Below are 27,783 nucleotides of genomic sequence, written 5' to 3'. Positions count from 1 at the left end.
TCATAAAATACGGAGAGTTTCTGGACTGGGATAATATCAGCTTCTCGAAAAAGTAGTTATTTTAATTTAATTTTAATTATAAAATCCCAGTGGCACTTGATTTCGTTTCGCACTTATTCTTATAATTCGACGCTAAAAATTTCGGGTAGTTGATAGAATGTCGTTAATTCGCAATTTGGTGTAGCCGTGGTTTCAGCGATGGTTCCGCACGAGTTAAAAGTGTTTTGTCCGTCGTAAAGTGAGAGTGTAAGAACTGCGTAAAAAAACTGCACCAGCTTCTGGCATGCGTATCGTACTGCGGCCCGGTTACCCTAGCGACCGTGAATATTATTGGACGCCTGTAACAATGGAATGTAACGGTTAAACAGTTGTATGAAAAGAAAGGTAGTTGGCCGGTAGGTCAGGCAATAGGCATTTCTGTGACATCTTATGAAGGAATTCGGGAAGTCAACCTGTGAGTGTCCTGGTGTTCACCATGTGGACTGTCCAGAGTTGGTCGCCAGCAAGGAGGACCAACGGTGTTTACGAGTATGGCGGTGAAAGCGTGGTGGGAGTGGGTGTAAAACCACACGCCTTATCAATTATTGTCATTCTCCAGAGACTTCAGCGCTGTCGTCTGCTAGGTAACCAGTGTCCTTTTCGGAATATAAATAAATCGTAAGAAAACAAGTGAGTGAGCACTCACGACAAGAATGGCCGGCCGCTGCTTGGTGGGGCCTCGCGTTATTTGTAGCTTTAGGGGCCACTGGACTTGTCCGGCGGTGATTTAATTAAAACGAAGTCTCCATAATGGCGAGCGGAGAAAATGTTTAAAAAACGCATATATATATAACTACAACAGCTGCATGTCACTAGTCCCTGTATTATTGTTATTGTTCAAACATCGCGGTCGAGTGGTTAGCAGTCCTGATTGGTGTTCGGGAGGTCCAAACTTAATCTTTCTTGGTGGTTTTCCTGAGCCCCTCCAGGCAAATGCCAGGATTGTACCATAATACTGGCCATGACCGCTTCCTTCCACATCCTTTCCGATTCGTTACTTATTAATTATCCTATATTTCGGCGCTATATGCTCTCAGATAGTGGCAGTGTCGCTAGATAAAACGCGCATAAAAAAATCTTCGTGTTCTTCTTGGCGCAACATCGCGACTTTGGCCTTGATTTTCCGTGTTCTCGTTAAGACTGCCGATAGTAAACCTTGGACGAAGGCTGCACCTTTCACACGTCGCCTGCTAGTAGAACAGAAAACAAATATTAATATCCCGAATGAGAATCAAATTAGCGAACCCAATACTTTAGCTTCATAAGGCCAACATTAATTAATAAATATAGTCATATTAATATAAAATGTTTGAAACTAAGACATAGCAAATAGATTACTTATATTAAAATATCTTAATGAAATAAATATAGGCTTATGTCAGGTTGGGAAAACAAGAGATACTCTCATAATTTTAGTGCGAGAATCTCGTATAAAGCGGTCATTGGAGAGAGGGGGTCAGAGCAGAGCCCTTCTTGATAAGCTAATGGTCTCTTAGAAAGTTTAAACGTTTTGCGCGTTGTGTGAGAAACGAGGATTCGCTACCGATCGCCACGTGACCCTATCCCGAGACAGATAATCCAATTGTCCAAAATCTTCACATTCTTGCCGTTTAAGAACCAGTCAGTATTATCTTCATCTACGTTCTGTTTTGCCTAATGATGTTTTCCCTTCGTGTTTTTCCGATTATAATTCTCTGTGCACTTCTGTAACATTATGTTTAATTTGCGGAATTAGATTTTGATTTGGAAGAGCCTGCATCAGGGAGCATTTTAAACCTTCAAGTTCTGCTGCGTTAGTTATTTATTTTATTTAATCAGTTATGTAGGTTGTTAACAGGAACAGGTCGGGACTGAGTCGTTTTTAATCCGGCATCAAATGGACCTATTCTACCAACTTTTTATGGAGAGGATGATCGATAAATATGGATCATTTGTAGAATGATGCTTGGCAGCGGAAAACCTTCGGACGCAAATTTAAGAATATTAGCCAACGGAAATCTTACATGGAAGGCTCTGAACTGAATCCGAGTCTCTAAAGTGAGAATCAGGAGTTAGAAAAATCGTGTATGTTATTTACATAACTGTTTGCAAGAAGAAATATTATTGCATGTGGGTTTAAACAGGTTAATTGCAGTTAATAGCTCAACAGAATGAGGAAGTTTGTAATGAACTGCAGCAAGGAGATGTCGTCCCCCTAGAAGCTACATCACGAGATTAAGAATTAGGGCAGGAAATGGGATGAAGGGCAGACACAGTCCTAAAAGAACAAGTCTCTCAAGTCCGTTCCAGCGCTGCGCAATTTATTCAAAGACTCAAATTTCCGGACATGAACCCTCTTCACTTCGCGTTCTGCTTCCATATTTAAAAGGACATGTTATTTGCATATTTTTCACATAAAGGTTTTTATTGCCTGTTACTCAGTTGCTTGATCGTCTTTAGTCTACTAGAGAATTTGTAGAGCTTGAAAAGCGCAGTTATTGTTTTGTTTAAAACGCAGTGTTTCGTGTACATTTGAATTGTGTGTTAGCTCAAAAGAGATCTTTTGCAACAGCAAACATGCAGTACTGAACAAAGAAACAGTTGCGTAATTACTTCCAGTTAGCATGCCTGATGCCTCTCTTTCACTCTTTCATCGTCATTATTTTATCATTTTCTTTATGGTTATCCTTATCAGATGATCAGACTCGCCATGTCTCTCTGTATAGTTACTAACTCAGTAAGCCTAAATTTCGTATTTAACCTGTTTTGTGTTGAAATTAATTTGTCAATCTCGTTTTTCTCTCTTAATATTCACAAGAATTTGCGTGTTTTCTTTCATTATTTTTATTACGCGTTTTTTTTTGTATGAAATGAAAGCAAATAGGTCGGGCGATATCTGTCCGCTAGACGGATTTTAATGAAATGTGGTATGTACGTCATGCCACTGGGGACTACTCTGAAATCGTACTTTTCGATTTACTGTAATCGGTAATACCAACATGGCGGACGATCGATCGTTTGATCAAACCGGTGACCCCGCGCGTATGAGTCCAGGACGCTAATATTTTTAATAAATAAATAAGTAAATAACTAAAAGTTACGAGCTGTTAATAAGTTTTATATTATTATTTAGCATGCGTATAGAAGATGTAACCAGAAACTAAAAGGCTATAAGCAAAACCAAGAATTCAGACGCATTCTTAGTAAGCAAACTACTGGAAGTTCTGATTTAATAACAGGAGAAATCTCTGTATGAAGTTGCACATGAATTGAATACCGAAGAGAGAAAAAAAATTGTAAAATTATTTAAGTAATCCAGACACGTTCTACCAATAGATCGTAAAGCAACAAATACGATCAGTGTTTGAAGAAACTTGTTTCATACGCATGACCCCATAACAATGAGTTCTTCTATATACAAAATAACTACTTTACTAATTACTACCCTGTTGTAGGTAGCGATAATACGTACAATTCCTTAAGACTTATTTTGTCTCGTAGATTTTAAATTTAGTTGATCGATTATTTTACACAGTCGTCTGGTTATTCTTCTCCTCAGCCCACCTACAATCGTTCAGCTGCTGTCAGAGGTCAGAGTGCACTTGACATTGCGTCATATAGTAATCTGACATGTATGTCTTGACAGATCACAGTCATTTCCGCCACCTTATGCCTTTCCCCTCTTCCGGTAGCACCCTTCTTCAATGACTACTTCTCATTTTGCTTCCAAACCCTCTCATTTTTGGCTTCTGAAGCGTTTGTGTAAATAAATTAAAGAAGGAGGTCGCTTGTCCGCGTGTCTGTGTGTTTGTGTTGAAATTTGCAGGGAGTTGTAAAATAGAGTCTGGCTGTTAATTGGGTCCAGCGGAGTTCACATATCAGCAGATTCAGAATGACTGAAGTTTATAAATGCGATTTATAATTACGAGGTTACTGGAAAATAAACATCAGCCTGTACAATTAAAATAAATCGGTACCTAAAAGACGTCCGATTGATAAATTCAGACGTACGTACAGTTATTCAGTAAGAGAAGTTACATTTAGTAAATATTGCGTTTGTATTGTGTAAAATGGAAATCACAAACGCCGGTCTATGTAATGGTTAAATTCATGTGTTATCTTCGTTATCTGTTTATATAGGGCTGCTTATTCGTTTTGTTGCTGTTTTAATTGCATTCATTCAAGGTGGAATGATGGTGTGTATGTGCTGACGGGTTGTTTCAGCACTGGTTGCTTGTTCCGTCCAACTATTTAACTTTACCACCGTTTAACGTGCTTTTGTTGGTGTTGGTGGTGATGTTGAAGTTATTGCAGAGTTTGGAAAGAAAAGGCTAGTTGAAGGTTAAATATAGAACAGTGAATATCTGATTAAGGGATATGCAGAAAATCGCTGTTTTTGGGACCTTGGAAGCAAATGGCAAACCGGAAAATATTTTAATTTTACGATGTTCGGCTAAATATTCAGCGTGATTTGTTTGCCAGCCAGTCTTGCCTCATTCTGGCCAATGTCCGATTTTCTTCGGAGAAGCGCTTCTCGTCTTGGAAGGTAATGTTCGCGATATTTATCAGTATAAATCGTCATTAGGAGCTCCGAGATACAACAGAGCAGAATCTGCAAAATTCATGTCCGTACCAGGTTTCAGTGAAGTGAGATATAAACTAGATCATGTTCCTGATTGTACGTACTAATGACCTTATTTGCTGCTATGAGCTGTTATATCATCGTAGATTAGCAGTTTAGTATTGTTCAGTTGAGTAAGAAATCACACAAACACCAATTTCAAGAATCAGAAGTTAGAGTAACTGAAGTTGCGATATTTGAAGCAAGTTGCCTACAGCGAACATAAGTATTTCCGATTCAGTCGTTCTGTGCGTTTGCGTGTATGTACAGTACAGTATTCTTAGAAGCTATAATTATTTTAATACCGTTATAATATATTCAGAAAAGTGTAGTTTCTAATGGGTTAACATTCTGCATAAAGGACGTAATTTGTTTAATGGCTGGCAACAGCTAGACTATTTACTACGAAGGCTAAGGCTTGCACTTGCGCAAGATGTTAGGTTAGGTTAGGCTATGTAATTCCGAACTAAAACTGAAAACATTTTTGCCATCTTAACTAATATTTGTATATTGTAGTCTCGCAACAAAATCAATTGATTCGGCCTAATTTCCTGCAAGTTGTATAATTTAGCGTAACGTAATTATGGCCAATGCACAGTAATTTGATATTTCTTTTGGTGTCTGCTTTAGGCAATTTCAGGTAGGCCCGAGCGGATAGACACACGCAACTTTTAGTCTGTTCTTTATCGCCTTAGGTTGGATGTTTTGGTATTGCCCTTTGGAAAAATCCGTAGCGTCTAAGTGAGAGCCACCTGGTAAACAAATCTGTATACGCTTTATGTTACGAAGAGGTTAGCACGAATCATAAATTGACGTAGCTCAGAAAGCGGGGATTGGAATGGAGTGGGTGTCGATGTGTAGTACAGAAAACTTCTGGAAAATAGCCAGATTTGCGAGGTCCGGGGAAGGGTGGGGAGGGGAGGGGAAGTGACTACGCCGTGCTGTTTGCGTAATGAAGGAGCAAAAGACAAAAAGATGACATCACAACCTTAAAAGATATTTCACAAAAACTCCCCTAAAATCTGATTTCCAATCTCGACTGATATCTGATTTACGTCTCCAAATGCCTCTAGCGTCCCCCCTCCCAACCAACGCGCCCCTTAACGAATATTTGATCACAGCCTCATGTCGCTGGAGAATATTATATGATTCCAATATAAAAAGAACAGAACAGAATAAGGGTGCAGAGGCATTTTTAAGTATTCCTCTCTTTAATTATTTTAGATCTAGAGTGGCTTATGTCCGTAACTTGCACAGAGGGTTTTAGTTTCTTTTATCTTATTAAAACTCGTATGTGATTCAGACCACCAATTTTTTAAAAATTTTTGTGAACTTTATATATGTAAATATCTTGCTCAATATCCAGGGCAGTACAGCACACTTCATGTTCATCCGAATGTTTACGTAAAAAAAATAAAAAATATTTTGATGGACTTTTGCAGTTGACGAACGATCGATATAACATTTGAAGTGGTTCGTCTAGTGGAATGTTCCTTCGTGTAGTTTCGTGAAAACGTCCACCGTTACAGAGGTGTTTACTGCCTCCATCTTCAGGGCGATACATAAGCCACACGTTTTACCTGGCTGCGCGGTGCAACATCCCAGTAGACTCTCTGTCGTAAGAACCTGAAATCTCACTACAAAAATTTGCTGAAATATTAATTATGGTGCTTCTTGGTCCAGTATAATCCTTGTTTTACGTTGAGGTAAAAAACAACGTTATTATTAATTTAATTGTGTTTAAAAAAAATAACTCGTATGCCTACTGAAAATTTGTCACAATGTTGAAATGATTTCTTTACCAAGAGAATTGATTTTTCTTCTGATAGATCCAGGCCTCTATATTTTAAATTATGTTGCCTTAAATTTATGTTTTAGGCTTACATGTAGAGACTTATATTACTTTATATTTTATACACAACAACAAGATTATAAATTTAATTTGTAAACCTTTGAAGTTTAAATACATTAAGAGCACAATAAGAAGGCGTTTAGACGTCTGTTTATTTGATTTGGCTGCAAGTACAATTCCCAGTTATTGTGCTAACACGGCCTCAGGGAATGCCGGTTTTTGTAGATAACCACTCTCCTTTGAGTTTGTTATTTAAAAGTAAATATCGACTGTTATAAAAATAAAATAACAAACCTCGTGTTCAAGTCGATCTGTTCCATGTTTGTAGTTTCACTATCAAAGACATACCACCGCCAGTAGTAAGCCTATGTGATTATTAATGCAAGTGGTTCTGTTGTGTTTACGGAATGTTGCCGCAATGCATGTACGTAAGTCTCCAGAAAAAAACGAATAAGTGCGCCAATTTACAAATGAGCTTACTTAATCCTACATTTTTCAATCCTGCTCGCGATCCGACAGCCATGCAGTTCTGATTACACATTCAATTCCTCGTTACATAAAACTGAATGCTTTAAGCTACCACGACGCTCATTATATGGCAGTTCCCATTTATAACACAAGTCTCACAGACTACTTGTTTATTGAACAACTTACTTTTTATATGTGGTTTTAGGTATCAAGTGTATACAGTTATTTGGGAGGGATTGGAAATAAGCATTGTGTGTCGTATTAATAATGATTGTGGAGTCTATGTAGATACACGTAACGTGTGTGTACGTGAGCGCGAACGGTTGGTTTCACGCTCCGTCCTCTTTACCCCGTCATACGCATTGGATAGGCTGATTGTGTCTCAGATAAAAGAAATGAGAAGCCCTTTTCTGCCCGGAAAAAAAATCCGTCATTCACACTCTGTTAGTGTTTGAACCAAAGACTTTTAAAGTTATATAGTGTTATTTTAACCTAAAGACCAAACACTATTCGTAATATGACCCCAAACACAGCTGTAAATTGAGGAAATCAGATTTTTATTTTAGTTGTATTTATTGTTCTGAAGGTGAGACAGGGCATCGTTAAACAAAACAATCGAATTAAATAGGATTTGAGATTAAAATAATCGAATTATTAAGTGGCCTACATGCCTTGACATTACTACTAATAAGCTCTATAATTATACATGCTAAGTGCGATCATTTAATTCCGACTGTGAGCTCTACCATTACCATGCAAAAGCATATCAAGTTTAATACAGTTAGACAACGTTTGAAAAAGTAATCAAATTGATTTATCACTACTGTGTAAGGCATGTTCTGCACGTGCTGGCAAGAATATGCAATATTACAAGTTCGTGCCTGCATACGTCTACTCTATAATTATTCAGCATTTGTAATGTCCCGTGTCGTTTCATAGTGGTAATGATCTGCAGGAAATGCTTCTTCAGTTATTTTACACTTCTAAATGGTAACTCGAGTGTAGAAGATACTGTCAAGTATATTGCTGTAGTAATTGTAGCCCGTTTAGTCACTGTGATTAGAAAGCTTGTAAAAGGCTTACATACGTAAATTCACGTTATTGAAATAATTCCTTTTTACTACTCCGAATTGTGTGTGTGGCTAAATGATGCTTTTCTTTCATTTATGTGATTTAAATTAATTTATTTTCGAAAATCCCTTAATCCATGTTCTTTAAGGATGAGAGACTAAACCTCATAACGAAACAAAACTACAGTATGATTTTGAATATTTTAACTTTTTCGACTTTTAGGTTTAGATCTCCACAAAATTGTTTGGATTTAAGTATTATTTTATGGAAAAAATTTCTGCTATACGTGTACTTAGTTTACTATCAGTGAATGCAATTAAAACAAGAACTTAACCAAACTTATAATTAAATTAAACATTTAACAAAATAGTAAATCCTACTATCGTATGTAACAGGTTTTTGCGGCCATGACTCGGTCTCTGTAGCCTCGATTATGTAAGTGAGATTGAGTTTAAGACAGAAAAGATTATATCATTCATCTTATGTTGCGAAGAATATGCCTTAGCGTGTTTTATATATCCTTTTTACTGCAATTGGTTAAAAGTTCGAAAAAAATCTTCTGGGTTACTGAAACAGAAATGCAGCTAGTCAAACCAATCATTGCCGTTCAATTTAGTAATAAAAAAAAATAGCACTCAAAGTTGAAGAGACCTTCTAACCTTATTCTGTGTTTTAGCCTTTCATCCTTTATCCAAGCCATCCCCACCAAGTGGGGTGTCCCTGTCCTACATAACATGAGTCATCAGGTTTATCAGAAGCGGCTGGTTGCTACTGGACACGACATGCGAATCTCATCTACTGGTTTTTGTATCGCTTTGCTTCAGTGTGCAGGCTGTGCCCTAGACTCTAGGAACTCATAGGTTTTAAGACGTCCGTCCGCATGTTCGTCTGCATATATCATCTCCGAAAGTTCCGATCCAGTTGTGATAAAATTAGGTGTTTGAGGTTCACATTAATATCAGATCGAATTTATTATTTTGTTTCGTGTTACTTAATATTGATGTTAACTAGAATAGAACAGTGGTATTCAACCTGGGGTACGCGAAGACATCTTAGGGGGTATGTGAAATCTAAAAAAAAAATATTATTTTATAATAAACAGTGAATAATCAGTAATGTAATTTATTTAATTTATTTTAGATGTATATTATATACTATGTATAACTTGGATTATACACCAACAACTTTGGGGGTACAAAGTTGAAGAGAAATTATATCTGGGGGTAGGCGAACAAAAAAGGTTGAATACCACTGGAATAGGACATAATCCGTCTGCTCTTAAAGGGTTTATCGTTCATAATATTTGTATATGACAAAATACTGACGTCATTTATTTAGGATTGTAACTTTTAGTTGATGAGATGTGGGCCTGTAATTAACTAAATACAAGGACAAAATTTTCTTACCTTAGTTAGTGCTTACAGCTTTGCCACAGCACGTTTATATATGCCTGTTATTGGCGTTCATTGATCTTTTTTGACCACAGAAAATATACGATACGTACGTAGGATTTGAGGTTTCCACGGCGGTGAGTCCCAAGATGGCAGTCTTCTGGGTGGTAGCGCCGTTTAGTCTGGTAGGAGTTTAGCGACGTTTCAGAGGTCCTTGCTGCATCTATCATCAGGACGATACATAGTTACGCGTTAAATAGTAACTGATTTTAATTGTATGAGTGAGGTATATTGAAATGAACGTTAATGTGATCCATCGACCGCCCTGATAATGTCGGTTGCAGCGCTCTTGAAACGTCGGTAAACTTCAACCAGATTACACGGCGCAACAACCGAGCAGACAGCTGTCATTGTACGCTGCCTTTCGCTGAACTACACCCTCCCGAGCTTGTGCGTTATACTGGGGTCCTGTGTGTCTTTTGGAAATTAGAATGGCGATTCGTCGTGTTGGCTCGAGGCGCACGGCGTTCTTTGGGAAGCAGCCGCCACTGAGGGCCTCTCGTTGTGGCTTGCAGATTAGGGATGATAACCCACAGAATGACGGGGAGTTTTAATCCCTTTCCACCCTCATGTCTCGTGACAGAGGGTCGGGGGATAAATTTGTCTGCGTGCTGGAGTATATGGGTTATCGTCCGCAATTGCTACTTCAACAAGCATTATCATTTTCCGAGTCTACCTACTTTCTGTGTTTGTAAGTTTATTTACCCAGTTACACAGATGTAAAACTCCTGGCAATCTTAATTATGATAAGCGTCTTTCGGCATTGTGGAAATTTTTTGAACTCTCTTACAAACTTATTTACACCTACATATCTACTTGACCAGAATAAAAATAATACTGACATAAAGAATTAGATGGGTGGGTTGTGTAGCACGAATAGTATAAATTATGTATTAATATATTTTTTGTTAGATACTTTGAAGTCAAGAGACGACTTGGAAGTACATTTGCACAGGCAAGGATGATAGTAAAATGGATCTTGGAAAGATAAGAATACGAATATTTATGTGAGTTGCGATCACTTTACAAACATCTATGTCTAGATAACACGGGTCTTGCGTTCCACAGCTCTTATATAAAAATTTTACTTTTACACTACACTTATACCATAGATAAAACCTTTTTATCTGTAACGTTTTTCCTCATATCCTGAACTCTTAGTTACATCTTACAAAATTTATTCGCCCACATGTATAAGGTTTTATATAGGCTAGATAATCTTATACATTGGTTGAATTTAGTGAAATATGACTTGAATTTGATTTTATACTGAAGACTCTGTTCCCAACAGTAGTTTCTGGTTTGATTCAGAATTAATATGAGAAAAACAATCTTTCTCATGCCCGGTAAGACTACTTTGTAATGGAATAAGCAATTCGTAAGCCTCTTACAGTTCGTATATAGCAGTAACTGCAGAAGTAACCCCCCGACACGGACGAAGTCTCGACTCCGTCCTACAACCACGTGCCACTTAAAAAAACTCACCTTGAGGCAATGGCGAACGAAATACCTTTGTTGATTACATTTACTTGTAATGAAATTATCCATTTCTTTTTTACACAGTTTCGCATTTTTTTAATATTATGCAACTGTTGTACATTCTTACTTGAAAACATCAGTCTTTCCTTGTACTGCAACAGGTGTTCTTTCTTCGTTCATTCCTTTGTATTATGTGTATTCCTCCCATTCCTTATTCCATAATTTCATTTCTGAATGTGACTGTATCTCAATAACATGTTTTTTTTAAAGGTTGTACACAGTCAAATCTGAATGTGGCTCTTAGTCGGTTAATGCACAGCAGCACTGTAGTAGTGCTGTGTTTCCGTCCCAAGCACTTCAAAAAATCCAAGCACAAGAAAATTAATTAGGTTTGCGGAACTACTTATTCTTCTATGGCTCTCCGATCCGTATTCGGTCCATGGCCTCCTCAATTCTCCTCTTCCATTCGGTCCTATCCTCCTCTAGGTTTGCGGAACTGCATAACATAATTTAGAAGGCGCTGAACATCCATTCCGCATATTTGACATCCAGGTTATGTGAATAATAGGCCTGAAATGACAGACAACTGGCCCAGATTAACCGTCCGTGAATCGGATTTTGGTACCGTCTAAAAACAAGTTTGTGTACGTCTAATCGTAAATAGCATTAATAAAGTTTTCCGCTAAAATAGACAATAAATACGTTCAACATTTTGGCAGGGAAATCTCGTAAGACGTAACTTCTTTAAATGAAGAGGAAGAGGTGGGAGGATAATATTAAAAAAAGATCTTAGAGAAATCGAATTTGTTAATGAGGATGTTGATGGCTAACGATCGTTTCTCATGATGGTATTTTGTCAACGGTGTAGAAGCTACTGGTTCTACTTAAGTTGTTAGTTACTCATTCTAATAACTTTTCATATGCTAGCACATATTTCATATCCACTCGCAGTTCCTCTTCATCTTGTTGCTTTGAAAGCAATAAAACAAACAAGAACTACGCATAAACCTGAGAGGTAATCTTCCATTCTTTCTCTTCCTCTGCATCCCTCCTTTTTATAATCCTCGCTCTGAAGAGGTCGTCGCGATCTCTTCAGCCGAAACAACCCTCCCCTCCTTCCACAACTGAGCCCCCGGGGTATTTGTAAAACGTTAAACGCCTTTATGTTTTCCTTCAACTCGGATACTGATTTCCGTTCACCGGATGGTTAACCATCCTGCCGAGAGGACTACATACAGTACGGTATCATGAGAAACAGCGAGAAAGAACAGAAGTGAATTCGTGGACGTCTGAAGAGATGATACTGGCACGAAAGACACGTACGAGTGTCGGAGCTATACGAGATACGATTGAACACACGAATTTGCAAAGGCGTTACTTGCTACTTTGCATAATTCACTGGCTTCCATGTTAGTGTATTGAAGATACGGATCTCTTGTTTCGAAGATGTGCTCGGTTGGCTACAAGATACTGCACTGTATATAGCCACGTATTATTTTTATTTACTTATCCAACATTTTTAAACAGTACCAGAACCTGAGAGCTAAGCGTTGTGTATATTTTGTGTAATAAGTTACGGACACATGGTGAATATATTTCGATAACAATTCTTTAGATTCATATGGGCTTCATGTAAAATGAGCAGGGAGTGATGGTGGCTGTGTTCAACTGATACGAACTAAAATTAAATCCATTCTACAGTCTCTCCACTCGAATGAATTGTATTTAAATCCTTCAATAAAGATAACATTCTTATTTATTAATAGGAATGGCGGTGCAGCCAAGTGGGTTCTATATCGGATCTTCGAATAATGTTTCCAAGGACCAACGAATATCAGCTGTTTAATGCTGTTTGAGAAAATAATCGTGGTTCTGTCTGAGACTGACATAAAACTCAAAAATACGCTGTGAACGAAATGCAAAGTCGTAGAATGTTAACACAGTTAAAAATGGTTAACTTGAGAGACCCCTTTTTAATAAAATGAGCGATGTGAAAGCTTTTAATACAGTATAACGTCCATTCGATTTATCCGCCTGTTACATATGTGAAAATTAGGGATAATCCTAATGCTTTGGGGTTGTTCCTTTAGAATAAAATGCCTCTTCGTTTGTATCAGTTCCTTATAAAGGGGTATTTGTCGGTCTGGACGAGCCTTAGGCTCCAACTCGTCTGCTTCACTGACTTCAGATAATGGCCAACTTGCTGTGTGACGCCTTTCTCTCCAGAAAATAAAATTCAATGGATCTTTTTCGTCTTCGTAGTACGATGAACGGAAACAAGAAGGTTTTTCAATATCCTAGGGATCGCGTAATAGATTCGAGCTGGAGATTAAGGCATTACCCCATCCACACCCTTCTTCGGGTTCAGCATTGTAAGCTTAGGGTGGTGACGCTGTGTTGCCATATTTGTGTTCTTGATTTCGCAGGGAATTACGAATACTATTTGCAAGTACCGGCTCGCCAACGTGGCAGCGGTGTTCCGCGAACTTTTTCCCGCGGCACACCCTAATTTGTTAGACATGACGGCACACCAGAAAATTTTTCCCTACGGAAAAGGGGTAAGAAACAATACATAACAGAACAAAAATAAGATTATCTACATATAAATCCTTTCCCTATCAAATTCCTTGTATATGAAAACAAAAGATTACGCACGTTGGAAAAAGTATCGATGATGAACCTGTGTGTGTGTGTGTGTGTGTGTGTGTGTGTGTGTCATATTACGAATTCTAATTACGAAAGATAATATTACCTTATTGTAACTGTAATGTGCGAATATGCAATTTATTATAAAAATTCACGGCACACCCCAAACCTCGTGGCGGCACACAGGTTGCGAAAGACTGCTCTGTAATACAAGAATTTTTATAAAAACTCTTCTTCAAATATTCCTGCTCCACTTCATTGCCTTTATTGTTTCTTCTTACATTGCAGGAATAGTTAAGACAGTTACTCAGGGTTCGTAAATTCTTCAATTATGTAATTTTTGGGTAGGAAGAAGATTATTATTAACAACGAAGTGTCTTTCAAGATAATTATAAACTGTATTAATGTTGTAGAGTTTTTAATATAAGAGAATGTTTAAAGCTAGATGTTAATGTAAGAAAAAAGCGGAATTAACACGGAAGGGAATAGTAGGCTCCTAGTTATAAGAATAAAGGCAGTGTAACAAAAGAATAGCGCTGTTAGGGATAAATATACTAGGCTGTTATCCTCAAAAACCCCTTGTTAATTGGACAGTCTTCTATACAGTTAACTCGAATCAATAAATGAATTAAATGACCGAATGAATACGGTGGTTTCTTATGATAGTATCTACTCTGCTACTTCCCCGGTTCCACTAGGAGACCTAACCTAACCCGACAGATGGTTTTTCGTGAGTTTCCTCAATTCCCACACGTGAATTATGGGACAGCATTATTAAATACACCGCGATAAGTTCCTTTCTTGCATTTTTGCAATTATTTACAGTGAAAGTTAACATATACTGAGGTAAATCAAACGCGTGGTAAAGTTATTCTATCTTGTACCTTAAATTAAAATCACGTAGTATTATTTTTGTATAAACGTTAGGCCGGGCCATACCTGGCTTTCGTAGAGATTAAATATTCTCTTTGTAACAGATACATGAAATATTGAAGCAGAAGTGTAATAAGTAGGTTTACATTCCCTTGAAGATCATTGGAGCCATAGAGCGTGGCTTTACCTCTTTCAAGTTCAAATGGAGCTATCGTTAGAACGGAATGTTGTGAGAATTCTTTAAGTAAGATTAATCTTCATTAGTACATAACACTCTGTTGAACAACCAAACACTCATCTAGCTCAGTGTTCATGTAAAGTGATGAACTGGTCTTAAAAAGTAATTGTCAAGTGAGAAAACATGTCGAGTCGCAAATGACGGATTTCTCTATCGTGAGATTCTCTGGTACGTTTATTATCTTTGGATCATTTCAAAAGGGTGGGATATTCGACGTTAGGGCAAATATGTGTTATCGACATTCCTCCATTTAGCCCTGAACATGGCATCTGCATTGTTTAACCTCTGTTTTCCTAATGTACACATGCATCTTTGCGTCCATGATGAAACAAAACAAAGACATACCCTTTGAATTTAGAGTAAGTCTTTACAGTGGAGAGAAACAGACGGACAATGACTGTCGTCCTGCCCTGTTTCCATCTTATGTATTTCGTTTATAATGAGCATAAAAGTAACTGAAGTTTACTTCTGATAGATACAACAATAGGCTGTTCTGAATGTCGGACCTCCGCTGAGTAACTTTCTGATCTGGTTTGTCGCTCAGAGAAGTTTCAACATGTCTTCCGTCATCTGCAGTCGCGCATTAAGAATTTGACGCACACAATACTGCCTTGACCGCCAGTCTTCTGGAGAACAGCGAAAACTCTACGTTCCTTTGTATAACATGAGCGCCTAAGGATATTTCCAGTATCCTTGTGATGTCATGCTTGGTGCTTTGTGTGAACCACTTCACGCGATATCCATTCGTTTCCAGAAGCAATTACAGAGCGATTTAGAATGTGTCCGAATTTTGTTTCTTTTTGTTCCTTCCGTAATTAAGACAACGCGAGATAATATTCCTGTGTTCAGGTGAACGGTGATTGGTGATTGATCCGATGTTTATTTAACAAAGTTTTTCAATTGCGTGACGGTCTGGAAAGAGAGAAGTAAGAAGTTGAAATTTGAATTTAGGAACTTCCAAATACGAAGCAGGTGGTGATGAACCGGTGTGAAATCTGATGGTAGCTGTTTTGTCTTCCTGGTACATGGGATATTCCTGTATTTGTACCAGTGTCTGGTGGAACAGTTAAGATACCGATTTAAAGAGCAGGTCCATCTGTTTATCTGAGATAACCGAAGAATCTGTGTCCTCGAAAGATATTGTTATTTTTGCTTTTTGCTCGTGTCTGTTCGTGTGTTTGGATTTACAAACCTTAATTCCGTCTGTCAGAGCTTAGAAATCCCCTCGGACAGACGAATTTGTATGTGTTCTCTCCTGACGAATATACCTTTAGTCTTTGTCTAAAATAATTTCAGCATGTAACTGGTCTTTAGGTGTAATAACGTATTTCCCGGTAAGTGGATCTCAAACACCTTCTATGTACATTTTAGTTTGTGGTGCAGCTTATGGAACCCTACAGCCTGATTCATGGCTAAAACATGACAGTTTCTCCGAATAATACATAATTCAGAAGTGATATTTATCGAATAACTGACAGTGAATAAAGTAATATTGTATTAGAAGCACGTTTTGATGCTGTTTGCTCTGAGGCGGCCTGTAAATAAATGTGTTAAATAAATAATTATTTATGGACCATGGTTTGCTTCCCAATGTATAGGTACCATACGAGCTTGCGTCCTGCTCAACATTCCAGAAAAGTCATAATTATATTCGCTTCTCATTTAAGGTACCCTTTTCGTCTGCGCTAAGCAACATGAGGGCAGCAAGGCTTTTTTTGTGAATGGACCTGAAAAAATCTCGACTCCCAGAGACGGGCTTTGGCAGACGTAACTGCAACTCTGTAAACTTGCTTAGTCACAATGGGATATATCTTAACCAGAATCGATCCAGTTTCATTGGTTCGAAATTAACACACGAACTCTCCGAATAGATTTCACGTAGTCCCTGGGGGTAAACGCACTGTCGGCTCAGAATTATTGGTTTAGACTGTGGCACGTTTGTTGCTACTATTCCCGTAAGTAAGTAGGGAGAATCTTGATTCTGGGTTTGGGAAATGTCATAACAGCCAAAGTTAAACACTGATTTCTCATTTTTGTGTGTCGGAGGTAGAAACTTTGGGTAGTTAAGAACTTCAAATAGACCGATATCTAAAATAAGTTAAGGAACGAAGTTACGGAGAAAACGCTATAATACGGAGTTCCATGTTTTTCTTGTTCGGCTGTTTAAGATGGTTAGAATTAAAGGAGATTTAGACCAGCGCTGTATCTAGCATAATTTTGTTTTGGAGATTTAATGGGGTGAACCACTTGAGATTGAGGCTTATTTGGAAAGATATTAAAAATCGATCTAAGAGTAATAGATTTTCAAACTGCGAACGTAATTTATGTACCTGAGGTTAAATATGATCGGCTGGCTTGGATACTGTGAGAGGCTTAGTTGAATACATATCAGCTGTTTTTATAATACCATGTATGTAGCTTGGAGTTAAATAAATAAGCTGTGACCGTGGATTGAGCAATCTGGTGGTTGTTCTGTTGAGGTCCAGTGGCCAAGCGGTCCGGACAAGACCGTGAGTATGGAGTGGTCCAAAGTAGCCACTTGCTAGGAACAGACCGGCATTGATTCCAATTACGACATGGGACGTAATTCATTGTTAAGTTTGCACGTCTCCCCCCAAACCCTTCTCCGTGTCGTAACCTTTCTTACTCCCATACATCCTCTTGCTCACTTGGCTACATTCTGTAATGCAATCAGACTCGTCGAGAAAATTTTAGGATGGAGTAAAAATAACAAAGTTTATATCGGCAGTCCTAAAACATAGTCCAGAATGTAATAGGTTAATTAAAATTAGCAAAAGTATTGTTTTTATTAAGTGAATTAGACCCATACAGATGAAAAGATAACTATAATACGCAGTGAATTGAAGTTGAACCATCTTTTTCTTAAATTTATATGTTTTCAGATTAAATTTAAAATATGAAAGAAAGGAAAATAACTGGGAAGAACTTAAACTTTACTAATGTTAGCACGTATAACAGTTACTACAGAATATGTAGTAGATTCGTTTATAATATCCATACAAAATTTCGCGTGGCTTACTTGAATTTCTTTTGAGTCCTCGAGTTATTTTCAGACGAACAGACGGAGAGGTAGACAAGTCGATCTAATAGGCCATTTTCTGCAGTTTTTATTTGCTAATTAATAATTCGGCATGAAAAATACAGCGTTATTAATTTAACAACTACAGGACATGCATATGCTAAATTAATATTGATTTATATGTGGCTTACCGTTGTCTTGACAAAATGCTCTTAAGAGGAGTATAGCCAAAGTTCTGTTTAACGTATGCGACCGAGAAAATGAGGTGGTACGCGGTTTCATCTAGGGGCGGATGATGAAGAGAGACTGAATGTTCCACAACGAATTCAGTGCGTCCTGTCAGACGTCCAGTTAGTCTGATGACAGATTACGCCACTGTAGGTCACGTGCTTCGCAGGCACTAAACGAGCTGCCAGACAATTGGGTGTGAGTCAAGGTTCAACTCCGTTCCTTGTATACCGCGTTCCAGAGTCTTTGGCCGCTGAACTTTGTGAATTGGAACCTCGGAGCGAGTCGCTTACCAGACGTTTGCTGGAAGGGATGGCAGCAGGCCGCGTACAGTACACTCCAAATAAAATATCACCACGGTATGTAACGCAGGAGAGTCGATTTCACTACAGTACACATCACTAGAAAATTAACACTGTAGAGAATATTAGATAATTTTAACTTCTTCACAACTCTTCCGTTCTCTTCCAATTCTTCGATTCCTCACAGACCATCGCTTTCTGGCATATCACTCGATTCATCACTGCCGCTGCTGCTGTTCACTCCATTATCTTCAATTAAATGTATTATACATATTAGTGACAAAGCGTGACTATGTGTGACCTCCTTTGAAAGCGTTACGAGAGGACACCTTAAGTGTTAAAATATCACCAAGATTTTAAAAGCATGACATCGGGTGACATACTGTAAAAGCGTGACGAGATGTGGCCATAAGTGCAGAAACGTGACGAATATTTTCAAAACGTTACCTAACCTAACTAACTAACTTAACTCAACTAAACCTAACCTAACATAACCCAACAATCCTAACCAGTCGTAACTTCATCAAACATATTGCAAAGTTGGAAAAATAACCGAGCCTTATGTAATATAAGGTAAGCGTGATGAAGCGTGACATAGGGACCACGCGTGATCAAGCGTGACAAAGCGTGACCAGGCGTGACCTGCTTTTACCTCGTGACAAGGGATCACCATATGTGATGAAACGTGACAAAAATTTACAAAGCGTGATCAAGCGTGATAAAGCGTGACTAGGCGTGACCTGCTATAAAGGCGTGATGAGAGGCCACAATAATTGTTAAAATAGGATGAAGATTTGAAAATTGCGTCTAAGCGTGATCAAGCGTGACCAGGCGTGACCAGGCGTGACTTGGTTTGACCACGTGACAAGGGATCACTAAATGTGATGGAACGTGACAAAAATTTTCAAAGCGTGATCAAGCGTGACAAAGCGTGATTAGGCGTGACCTGCTATAAAGGCGTGACGCGAGGTCACCATAATTGTTAAAATAGGATGAAGATTTGAAAATTGTGTCGAAGTGTGACCAAGCGTGCTCACTTGTGACAAAGCGTGACTAGGCGTGACGTACTATAAGGGCTTGATGATTTGTGGCCATAAATGTCAAAAAATCTCAAATTTTCATATAGTTACCTAACTAACAATATTCATTATTCAAACTTAATCTAACATAACCTAACCTAACCTAACTTAACCTAACCTAGTGTAACCTAACCCACCCCAACTTATTTTATTCTCACGTAACCTATCTTAACCTAACCTAACCGAACATTTGTAACTTAACCTGTCATAACTTCATCTAACATATTGTAAATTATCAAACATTAACCGAACCTTATATAACATAATGTAATTGTGCCGAAGCTTTTCTTGGATTTGGTTGGTCTGTCAAAGTGTTGTTACACGAGGCTTTATCAATGACCAGAAAGGAGATTGGAACAAACACGTGGCTTATTTTTAACACAGCACAATCACAAGAAAACAATTATCAGGCTTCTGTCAAAGACTGTACTGACGGACGGAAACTCCTTCTTTCCTTCATTGAGTGGTCCGCATACTGGGCACTCCGTACGTCAGCGGTCATAATCGTTGGATCCAGTTCTAGCAGCAAGTCGGAGTCGTGAACACTCTTTGTAGCATTCTGAATGTATAACCACTGTTTTGTTCGGATGTATTATTTAAAGTATTTCCCCTAACAGCTCGTTCACGATAGAGCTCGTTCTTTGAAATCTGTTTGTTCAGCGAAAGTCAATTTATAGTTAATTTAACATCAATAATAGTAAGATATGGCTGTCTTTTGGGTTTTAGCGCCGTGTAGTCTGGTGGAAGGTTACTAACGTTTCACAGGTCCTTGGTGCCTCCATCATCAGGGCGATGACTGCCATGAAAATAGCCGTCTCTGTACTCACAGCCGTGAGATCCCTAAATGCTAATAATTACGTCAGATTGGGCTTTTATAATCTTCTTTACCGTCTTTTATTATTCTTCTGTCTGTGGTTGTTTTCCATTTCTCTTCTCGTCTCCTTCTTTGTCACCGTTTTCTTATTTATTTCCTCGTCCGCTTTTCTTATTCTTGTTTACTATCCTGCCTGACGCACTTAGGCCTCCGTGCGCATTCATATCTGAAACGGACGCTATTCTGCATCGACAAGCGATGATGGGGAGGGGGGGGGGGTAAAATAATTTGAGATAAAATTACAGAAGTTTACAGTGCTTTGAGTACATACGCACTGAATTTGAACAGGCCACGTGACGTGATTCGTGATAGGCCTGTCTCAATGATGAGAATTCAAATACAGTTATGGTGGCGATATAGTAACATTAACGATAATATTATTTTCATAATTGTAATGATAATTGTTGGTCTCTGGGACAAGTCTTTGCCGTGGTTCATGATCAGACAGACAGACAGGCTGCCCTGCCCTGTAAGATTGTATGAAAATAATAGGAATAATAATTATATCAGTATTTTGCAAGACGTGGAACACTGAATCCTTGGCTGTTTCACTTTAGGAGATTTTTTATTTATTTATTGTTCTGTCTGACGACAAGTCCATATGAACAGGATCCTTCCATCCTTTTCTCGGACTGGGACCTGTTCATATACGTTCTTGGCAGATGATCCAGAAGTGGTTTGCCATTGCCTTCTTCTGTGTGTGAATGGAGTAATTGCTGGGATGCCACGGAGAAACCGGGAAAGCCCCCGGAGGAAAACTCCGTGATGCCTAGACCACGGCCTTGCCCAACACAAGTTATAAATTGGGGCACCGCCGGGAATCGAACCCGAGACCCCAGGATTACAAGGCCAGCGTTCTAACCGCTAGACCACCGTGGTACCTTTAGGAGATTATCTGAAGATAATGAAAATCGGGAAAAATCTGTGAGGATAGCTGCGTCCGGACTAACACCCAAGTCATAAATCATCAGTATCAGCAGCTACTGCACTGGTAGTGTCGGTATGAAGTTACATTCGAAAAGTTGCTACTTACTTTTGGCGAATGTGTACAGGATGAGGAGGGACACAGATTAACAGCCTCTGTGTTCTCCGTGCCTCAAAAGTCTGTTAAGCAGTTACATCGTCTTAACATTCTCTTCCATTGTATTTTGTTTCTTAATTCTTTGGTCTCTTACGTGTTGATTAAGATCTCCCTGGATATCGTTATGTACGAGAGAACGAGCAATCGGTCGTTTTAATTACGACCGCTCGTGTGAGGGAGCTGCTGGCTGTTGGTTGCTGTTTGATTTATAGGTGACATTATGAGATCTAATAAACAGCGCTAGATGGGGAGGGGGGGGGGGCATGCGTTGCAGAAAGCAGCGCTGGGCGGACAAAGTAAGAGAAGAGAATTTGCTAGCTTCATATATGAAGCACTTAATCATCGGAAGAAATAAAAATTCCGTTAAATATTACATTTTTGGAAGTTTTCTCTTTTCAGTTATTATTTAACGTGAGGATGATGAAATTCTCTAGCAGTAATTTCAGATCATAACAATACTCAGAGGCTAGATGCGTACTAGTTTGTATGGAGCCAAATTAAAACTTAAGCAGGTTATACCTATGTTATGTCGCAAGGAATTATTTAAATAACAACATTGATGGTCACAAATATTTACAGAAATATATCAGTTTTCATCCATTTTCCTTTCTGCATATCATTCACGTCCTGTTCTGTCAGTCCTATGTCTCCTCCATCTATCCATCCACTATCTGCCTTTCCCCGTCTCTTCCATCTTGTCCTTCTTCATTGCCATCTCCTCACGTCTATCTCTTCTTCTGCTTTTTCAACCCCAGCTCCTGTACCTCGTATCTTCATGCACGGCACACCTCTGAAACTTCGGGAATTTTCTACCGACTGCATGTCGCAGTAGACTTATTTTGTCCATCGTCTAAATTGTAAAAGTATAAAACTTATGTTTCGAAAGTTGGATTTTGTTGTTTTTTTCGGGTAAAATAAAGACAGAAAGAGCACACAAATGCTCCCTGTTTGAGCTAGCCTCAGACCACGTCTTGAAGCCAAAAGCAGGATAAAGATTTCGAAACTTTGTGTTCTTACGATTTTTAATTTATTTAGGCTGAGGCCAAATAAACAGTTTTACGTATTATAACATTATCGTCAAAAACTTTTAGAGCTTTACACTGACTTGTTTATTGATTTTATAAATTACATAACGGGAAATCAGCTGTCTCTATTGTCATTTTATCTAATAATTCTCATCTCGTTGGCAGACAAGATAGCAGTAGGTTACTGAGCTGGCTTTAAATTTTCTTTCCGTTGACAATTCGAACGGAATTGCTCGTCGTTAAACAGAGCAGACTTTGTGTGTTCGACATAATTCTTCACTTTTAATTTTATTTCCTTTCAGGGCCAATTCTGTGTTATCGACACAATACGCTGCAATTTAAAATACCATTCACATTGTTCTTAAACACCTAGAATGTCTATCTTAATGTTTTCTAGGTGTATAAAAGTAGTCTTGTACACAATTTTACGTCGAAAATACCATCGCATTGTTTCTAAAAACACTTTTACGTCGAATTAATTAGATTGAAAACTCTTCAGTATAAGAGAAAAACTCCAAAGATATAAAACACTCACTGTTGTACCATTCTTATACTTAAAATTGCATGTGCTTTGTTTCAGAGGTTACTGTGATTCAGTGCTTCTTTCTTAATGGTATCATTTAGAATTCCGCGCGCTTACCCCTCCTGCCCCTCGGACCACAGAATGGATGAAAGAAATGTGACGAAGCATTGATCTAAGTTGGCCGCTGGACCTTGTCTCCCATTGTTCTACCATTTGCCGTTGATTTCCTCTTGCCAGAAGATGCAGAGTCAATGCCGAAGGCAGTTTGCTCCTGAAAACGATACCGGAATGTTTCATGTTGACTTATTGATTCATAAGGTATTTAACGTCCTGATCAGCTGCAGGGAGGATAAAATATGAAGATGATGATGATGACCAGTGACGTTGGAATAGGATAGTTGATAATATTCGAACCGGGTTTATAGCTCACCTTAATGAAATTGAAGAGCATTGGATATAAAACTGGGCGCGTTCACCATTTTAAGTGTACGTTGTGTGGACTGTTAATATGAATCGTAAAGACTTCTTTAGCGAGGTATTACGTAATGTAGGATTTGAAGTTTTCACGGCGGTGAGTCTGAAGATGGCTGTCTTCTGGGTTGTTAAGCCGTGTAGTCTGGTAGACGTTTACCGACGTTTCATAGGTTCTTGCCGCCTCCGTCATCGCCCTGTTGAACGTCTACCAGACTACACGGTTTAACAACCCAGAAGACAGTCATCTTCGTATCAGGTAATGTTTAAATTGGTAACTATTGTGTCGAGCTTGCTTCAACAGACACCAATTCATTTTATATCTATGGGTTTCGTATGATTGTTAGTGTAAACAGCTATTATTTCCTTAAACAGCATCAACAAGTTGATCTTTGTAATGATCAAGTACGAACTGAATTCTGAAATGATATTTCATTGAGCTTATTCTCCAAAGGAGTAGTTATATTTCGGTTTATAGCGGTGAGAATGGGGTTAATATTTATCATTTCGGACACTGTCCCTGTCGTCTCCATCGTCAGTCACTAACTCTTGAAAGTGGATTAACTCCATTCTCACACGACTAATAGAGAAGACTTCATTGCATCCAGTCGTCGTGAAAGATTAAAATCTTAATACAGTTTTTACTTAACCATTTAAAGCTCAGTGGTAATTATACGTACCACTTACTTAGTTCAAATTATTTCAGATAAAACTTATGAATGATTTCTATCAAAGCCTTCCGAATGTGTCTTACGTTTCTAAATAATGGGCTTTAATTACGTATTCAGCCATGGACCATTTCATGGCCCAAGTGCGGTATTGCCTCGTGTGCAGGAGTCTTTCCCATGCAAGTTTCAATAGGCCCTGGTTTTGCAGCATGTGGGGATGATGGATCAGGAAAGCCCTGACATGAGGAGGCATGCCACCGATTCGCCTGCTGCCTGCCGGGACTCTTGTGAGATGGAGATTGTCGAGCGTTTCTGAAAGAAAAGACAAGAAGAAATCAAGAGGTTGGTTTCTATACCACTCTTTTCAATGTTGTCTTTTACAGTTCAAGTTCTGCTTTCAGTTCTCCTTATAAAAGAATCACATATTTTAATTGACAAATAACTTTTTGTTTGACTTTGATCCGCGGGATGTCTTAGCAGAAAGCACTGGTTTGTGGTTTATACTTTGCGTGCTCTTTTTGTGTCTTTCTCGTCTTGTTTCTGTGTGTGACTGTTTGTAGTATTTATATACACTTGCAAGGTAAAATGCCTTGTTTCCGAAAATGGCGTGGTACGCGTTCGCCACATATTTTCAGTAGACAAGTCTTTGAGCAATATATCATTGGCAGAACATGCAATAAATATACGTAAACCATGTGTACCGTAAACAGCCGTAATGTCTGGTTTAGATGTACTTATGCTAAAGGTGAATTGCTGAAGAAAATTTTTGTTTTTATTTTTGTAATCTCTGTTTGCTTCTATCCCTTTCCTTCTGCCTTCAGAAATACATACTTCAAACAAAACCAATAGCCTTGTCTCTTGTCTGTGGTGGTTCTTATTAACACTTTAAAGTCAACGCTCATCTGAATATTTAAAAATTCAGTCTGTACCTCTAAGAGAACGCAACCCGTGTCGGTTATGTGTCATATGCTGAGCATTATTTGAACCCCTTAACTACACTCTGTGGACAAAATGCAATGTCATTGATGGTTAAAGCTGATAGTTTGTGTAGTGACTTTACATGGTTAATTACCGTGTCGTGTGCTGAATGCTTGATTTTAAAATCTATACACCTCAGGTTCTTATTTGCATTTTTATCTTCCTAGTTATGATTTCAACGGGCAATTTTATAAGCGTAAATTGTCGTTTTTCTTTTTGTACTTCATCAGTTCACAAGTAATATACGTAGTGATATTTATGACGAAAAAAGGACAAATTAATTTGGCCGTCGTATGAACTCGACTGTTTCTTACAGTTTTTTGAACTATCATGCATGCCTGTTTTGTATTTGGGAGGTCTTGTGTTCAGATCTCGGCCGGGAGGCAGAATATCCTGACTGAAGGTATTCGTTGTTTCTTTTTCTTGGTATCTTCAGGCAGACATTTGGATGGCATTTTAACCCTCCTTCCTCGCTACGTACTATAAGCAGTTTAGAAAATTTCATAAACTGAACCAAAAATCAGTCCATCAATCACTCGTACATTAAATGCGGAATTCGAATGAACTCTCTTATTTAATCTATCTCCATATCTCATGGCATCTTTCTCAAAATAAGACAACATGTGGTCAGACATACCCATCACCCTTCTCTACTTTCAATCTTGCTGGAAATGTGAAGTCCCCCTGGACCAGCACGGATGTTCCGCATTACGGGCCCTTTGCAGTCTAACCGTCCCTCCCCCCCCTGTACTGTCGTAGTGGACACACAAACTTAATACCCCCCACCCCCACCCATTCATATGATACCATCAAGCAAATGTCTTCTGCTATCTCCGTCCCGTTCCTGGTAGAGGGGGGACAGATATGGTGGATTGTGGGAACGACAACATTTGCATACGATGCCAGAGGTTTTGTTATGTTATGGTAGCTTTAATCCAGATTAAAGTTAATAAACTGTAGAATATTATATAGATTTAATGTCAAGATTAATCGATAAATATTCTTACCCGAAAACGTCGTTCTAATTAAAATCAGCAATAACTTAGTTTGGTATAAGATTAGATCGACGCTTTTGAAATTTGCTGTGAGCGTTGTTTGTGACTTAAACGTTTGTTTATAGTGTAGTAGAAGTAATTCGTTCGTTAACTGGTTCGCTTATTGCAGGCGTTACTCCAGATTTTGTTGGGTCGCCATAATTGAACAGAGAGACATTTTAAAAGCGTCAAATGCACTGAAGAATGTTTAATTGGGTTTGCAAACAGTAAAACAACTTTTCTTGTGTTAGCGTACTTGAAGGTAGTTAAATGGGCCTGGATAAGAAAGGAAACGTTTGAATTGATCTGCAAGTATTTTGAAGACACTCAGGATATGAATAAGTACATAAGTAAATAAATGAAGAAGCGGGTTAATATAGCAGCAACGCTGTAAAATTATATATTCCGGAGGAGCCCGGTTCATGCCTCTATAATGTTTGTTGAAGAGTACAAATTATGGTGACCCCATTGCGTAATATAGTTATCATTCTGTTTCATCCTCTCTCTTTGTCTTTAATATTATCCTCGTCACTTTATTCTCTGGCCCTTCAGTCTGCCTTTCTGTTAGAATGAGTTCCAGAATTTGTTTCAGTACAAAGACTGTCTAATTTTTAAATGAACTGAGCTCTGAATTCGAATACTTGGTACTTTGTGCCTAGATTTTAAATTTTAAAGTAGTTATTATTGTGCACCGTTATACGTGAATAGTAATGCTGTAACTTACATAGTTGTTTCCAGATGTAAATGTTTCAGTTTCGCATAATAGGCACTTAACTCTGTTTCTTCATGTTGTTATCGGCTCCGAAAATACTCATTTAATTTAAAGTCACTTTGATGATAGTGTCAACTGAATCATTGACAAGATCTGAAGTGAGAACCATTAGTCTTGAGTTCCTCCTAACACATTTGCTTTTATTTATACTAAGCCTTCGTAACAGACAGGGAATTACAAGCAACATGTAACACGTGATGCATGCTTTTTAATAGCATCTGTCTCTTATTGTCACTTAATGCATTATTTGAATTCTGATTAACCTGATTGTGTAATGAACCGTCTCATAATTATGCGTACAGTAATTTATTACAATTCTATCCTTACTTAGTGAGAAACTGAATAGTTAAAGCGTTATCATTCACAAATTTCATTAAATAAACGCGTGCTCGTATACGTCGTTTCTCTGTTATTATATTTCACATCCGAAACTTCTGAGTAGGTTGAGGTGAAATTGATGTTGGTGCATTCAGTAAAAGTTGTTTAACGAATTTAATTCTTGTTCATATTGGTCCAGTGTACACCCTAAATTTTTTTAGTTTTTATGAACGTGAATTTTGAAATCATGTTTTTAAAAAAATTCCTTTCGTACAGAGAAATGGAACAAGTCATAAATAGCTTATAAATCTCATAAATTCTTTGGTATTTATTTGAATCTTTTCCGAAACGAATATTTTCTCGAACTACAAAAAAAAAATCTAATTTCTTATTGTGCACAGGATGTACTTCGGTAGATAGTGAGCTACATTTCTGAACAGCATGGGGGTGATTCTTACCATTTTCAAATTTACTCAGAGCAAATTTGAAAATTGTGAATTGGAAGACTCCTCAGACAGGCGTGGTCGGACTAAGGGTCATTTAGATTTACTTTGGACGCAGACTGCAGTGGTGTGTCCTTAAGACGCTTTTTGATTTGCAGTTGTGAGCCATGAATCCGGAAGGAAGTGTTTATGGCTTCTTTTAAAGAACTGTCTCCAGCATTTACCTGGAG

The 27,783-nt window shown here is 38.2% G+C and overlaps 2 protein-coding genes and 1 long non-coding RNA gene across 4 annotated transcripts in view; 1 reads left to right on the top strand and 2 right to left on the bottom strand.

The window, feature by feature from the left end:
* The window catches only part of trh (PAS domain-containing protein trachealess), a 311,424-nt gene that overhangs the window by 74,728 nt on the left and 208,913 nt on the right, over positions 1-27,783 (top strand). The gene's annotated exons all lie outside the window — the stretch shown is intronic.
* LOC110840446 (uncharacterized) lies at positions 11,029-18,044 on the bottom strand. The gene is made up of 2 exons (XR_002546880.2): positions 17,949-18,044; positions 11,029-11,530 (listed from the first exon to the last, which is right to left on the bottom strand). It is a non-coding gene; the product is annotated as an uncharacterized LOC110840446 (long non-coding RNA).
* LOC110840444 (uncharacterized) lies at positions 22,461-25,721 on the bottom strand. The gene is made up of 3 exons (XM_022085487.2): positions 25,624-25,721; positions 24,121-24,320; positions 22,461-23,140 (listed from the first exon to the last, which is right to left on the bottom strand). The coding sequence occupies exons 1-3, from the start codon at positions 25,625-25,627 to the stop codon at positions 23,042-23,044; spliced, it is 303 nt and encodes a 100-aa protein (XP_021941179.1). The 5' UTR covers positions 25,628-25,721; the 3' UTR covers positions 22,461-23,041.

Source organism: Zootermopsis nevadensis, unplaced genomic scaffold (assembly GCF_977971745.1).
Source record: "Zootermopsis nevadensis isolate Lab colony 2312 unplaced genomic scaffold, Znev_1.0 Znev_ptg000028l, whole genome shotgun sequence".
Lineage (NCBI taxonomy): Eukaryota > Metazoa > Arthropoda > Insecta > Blattodea > Termopsidae > Zootermopsis > Zootermopsis nevadensis.
The sequence above is the reverse complement of the archived record's forward strand: the minus strand, read 5'-3'. Positions and strand labels throughout refer to the sequence as shown.

Coding starts and splice junctions, on each gene's coding strand:
- LOC110840444 (XM_022085487.2), bottom strand. Junction 23,141..24,120: donor AATGGTCCATGGCTGAATAC/GTAATTAAAGCC, acceptor TATCGTTTTCAG/GAGCAAACTGCCTTCGGCAT.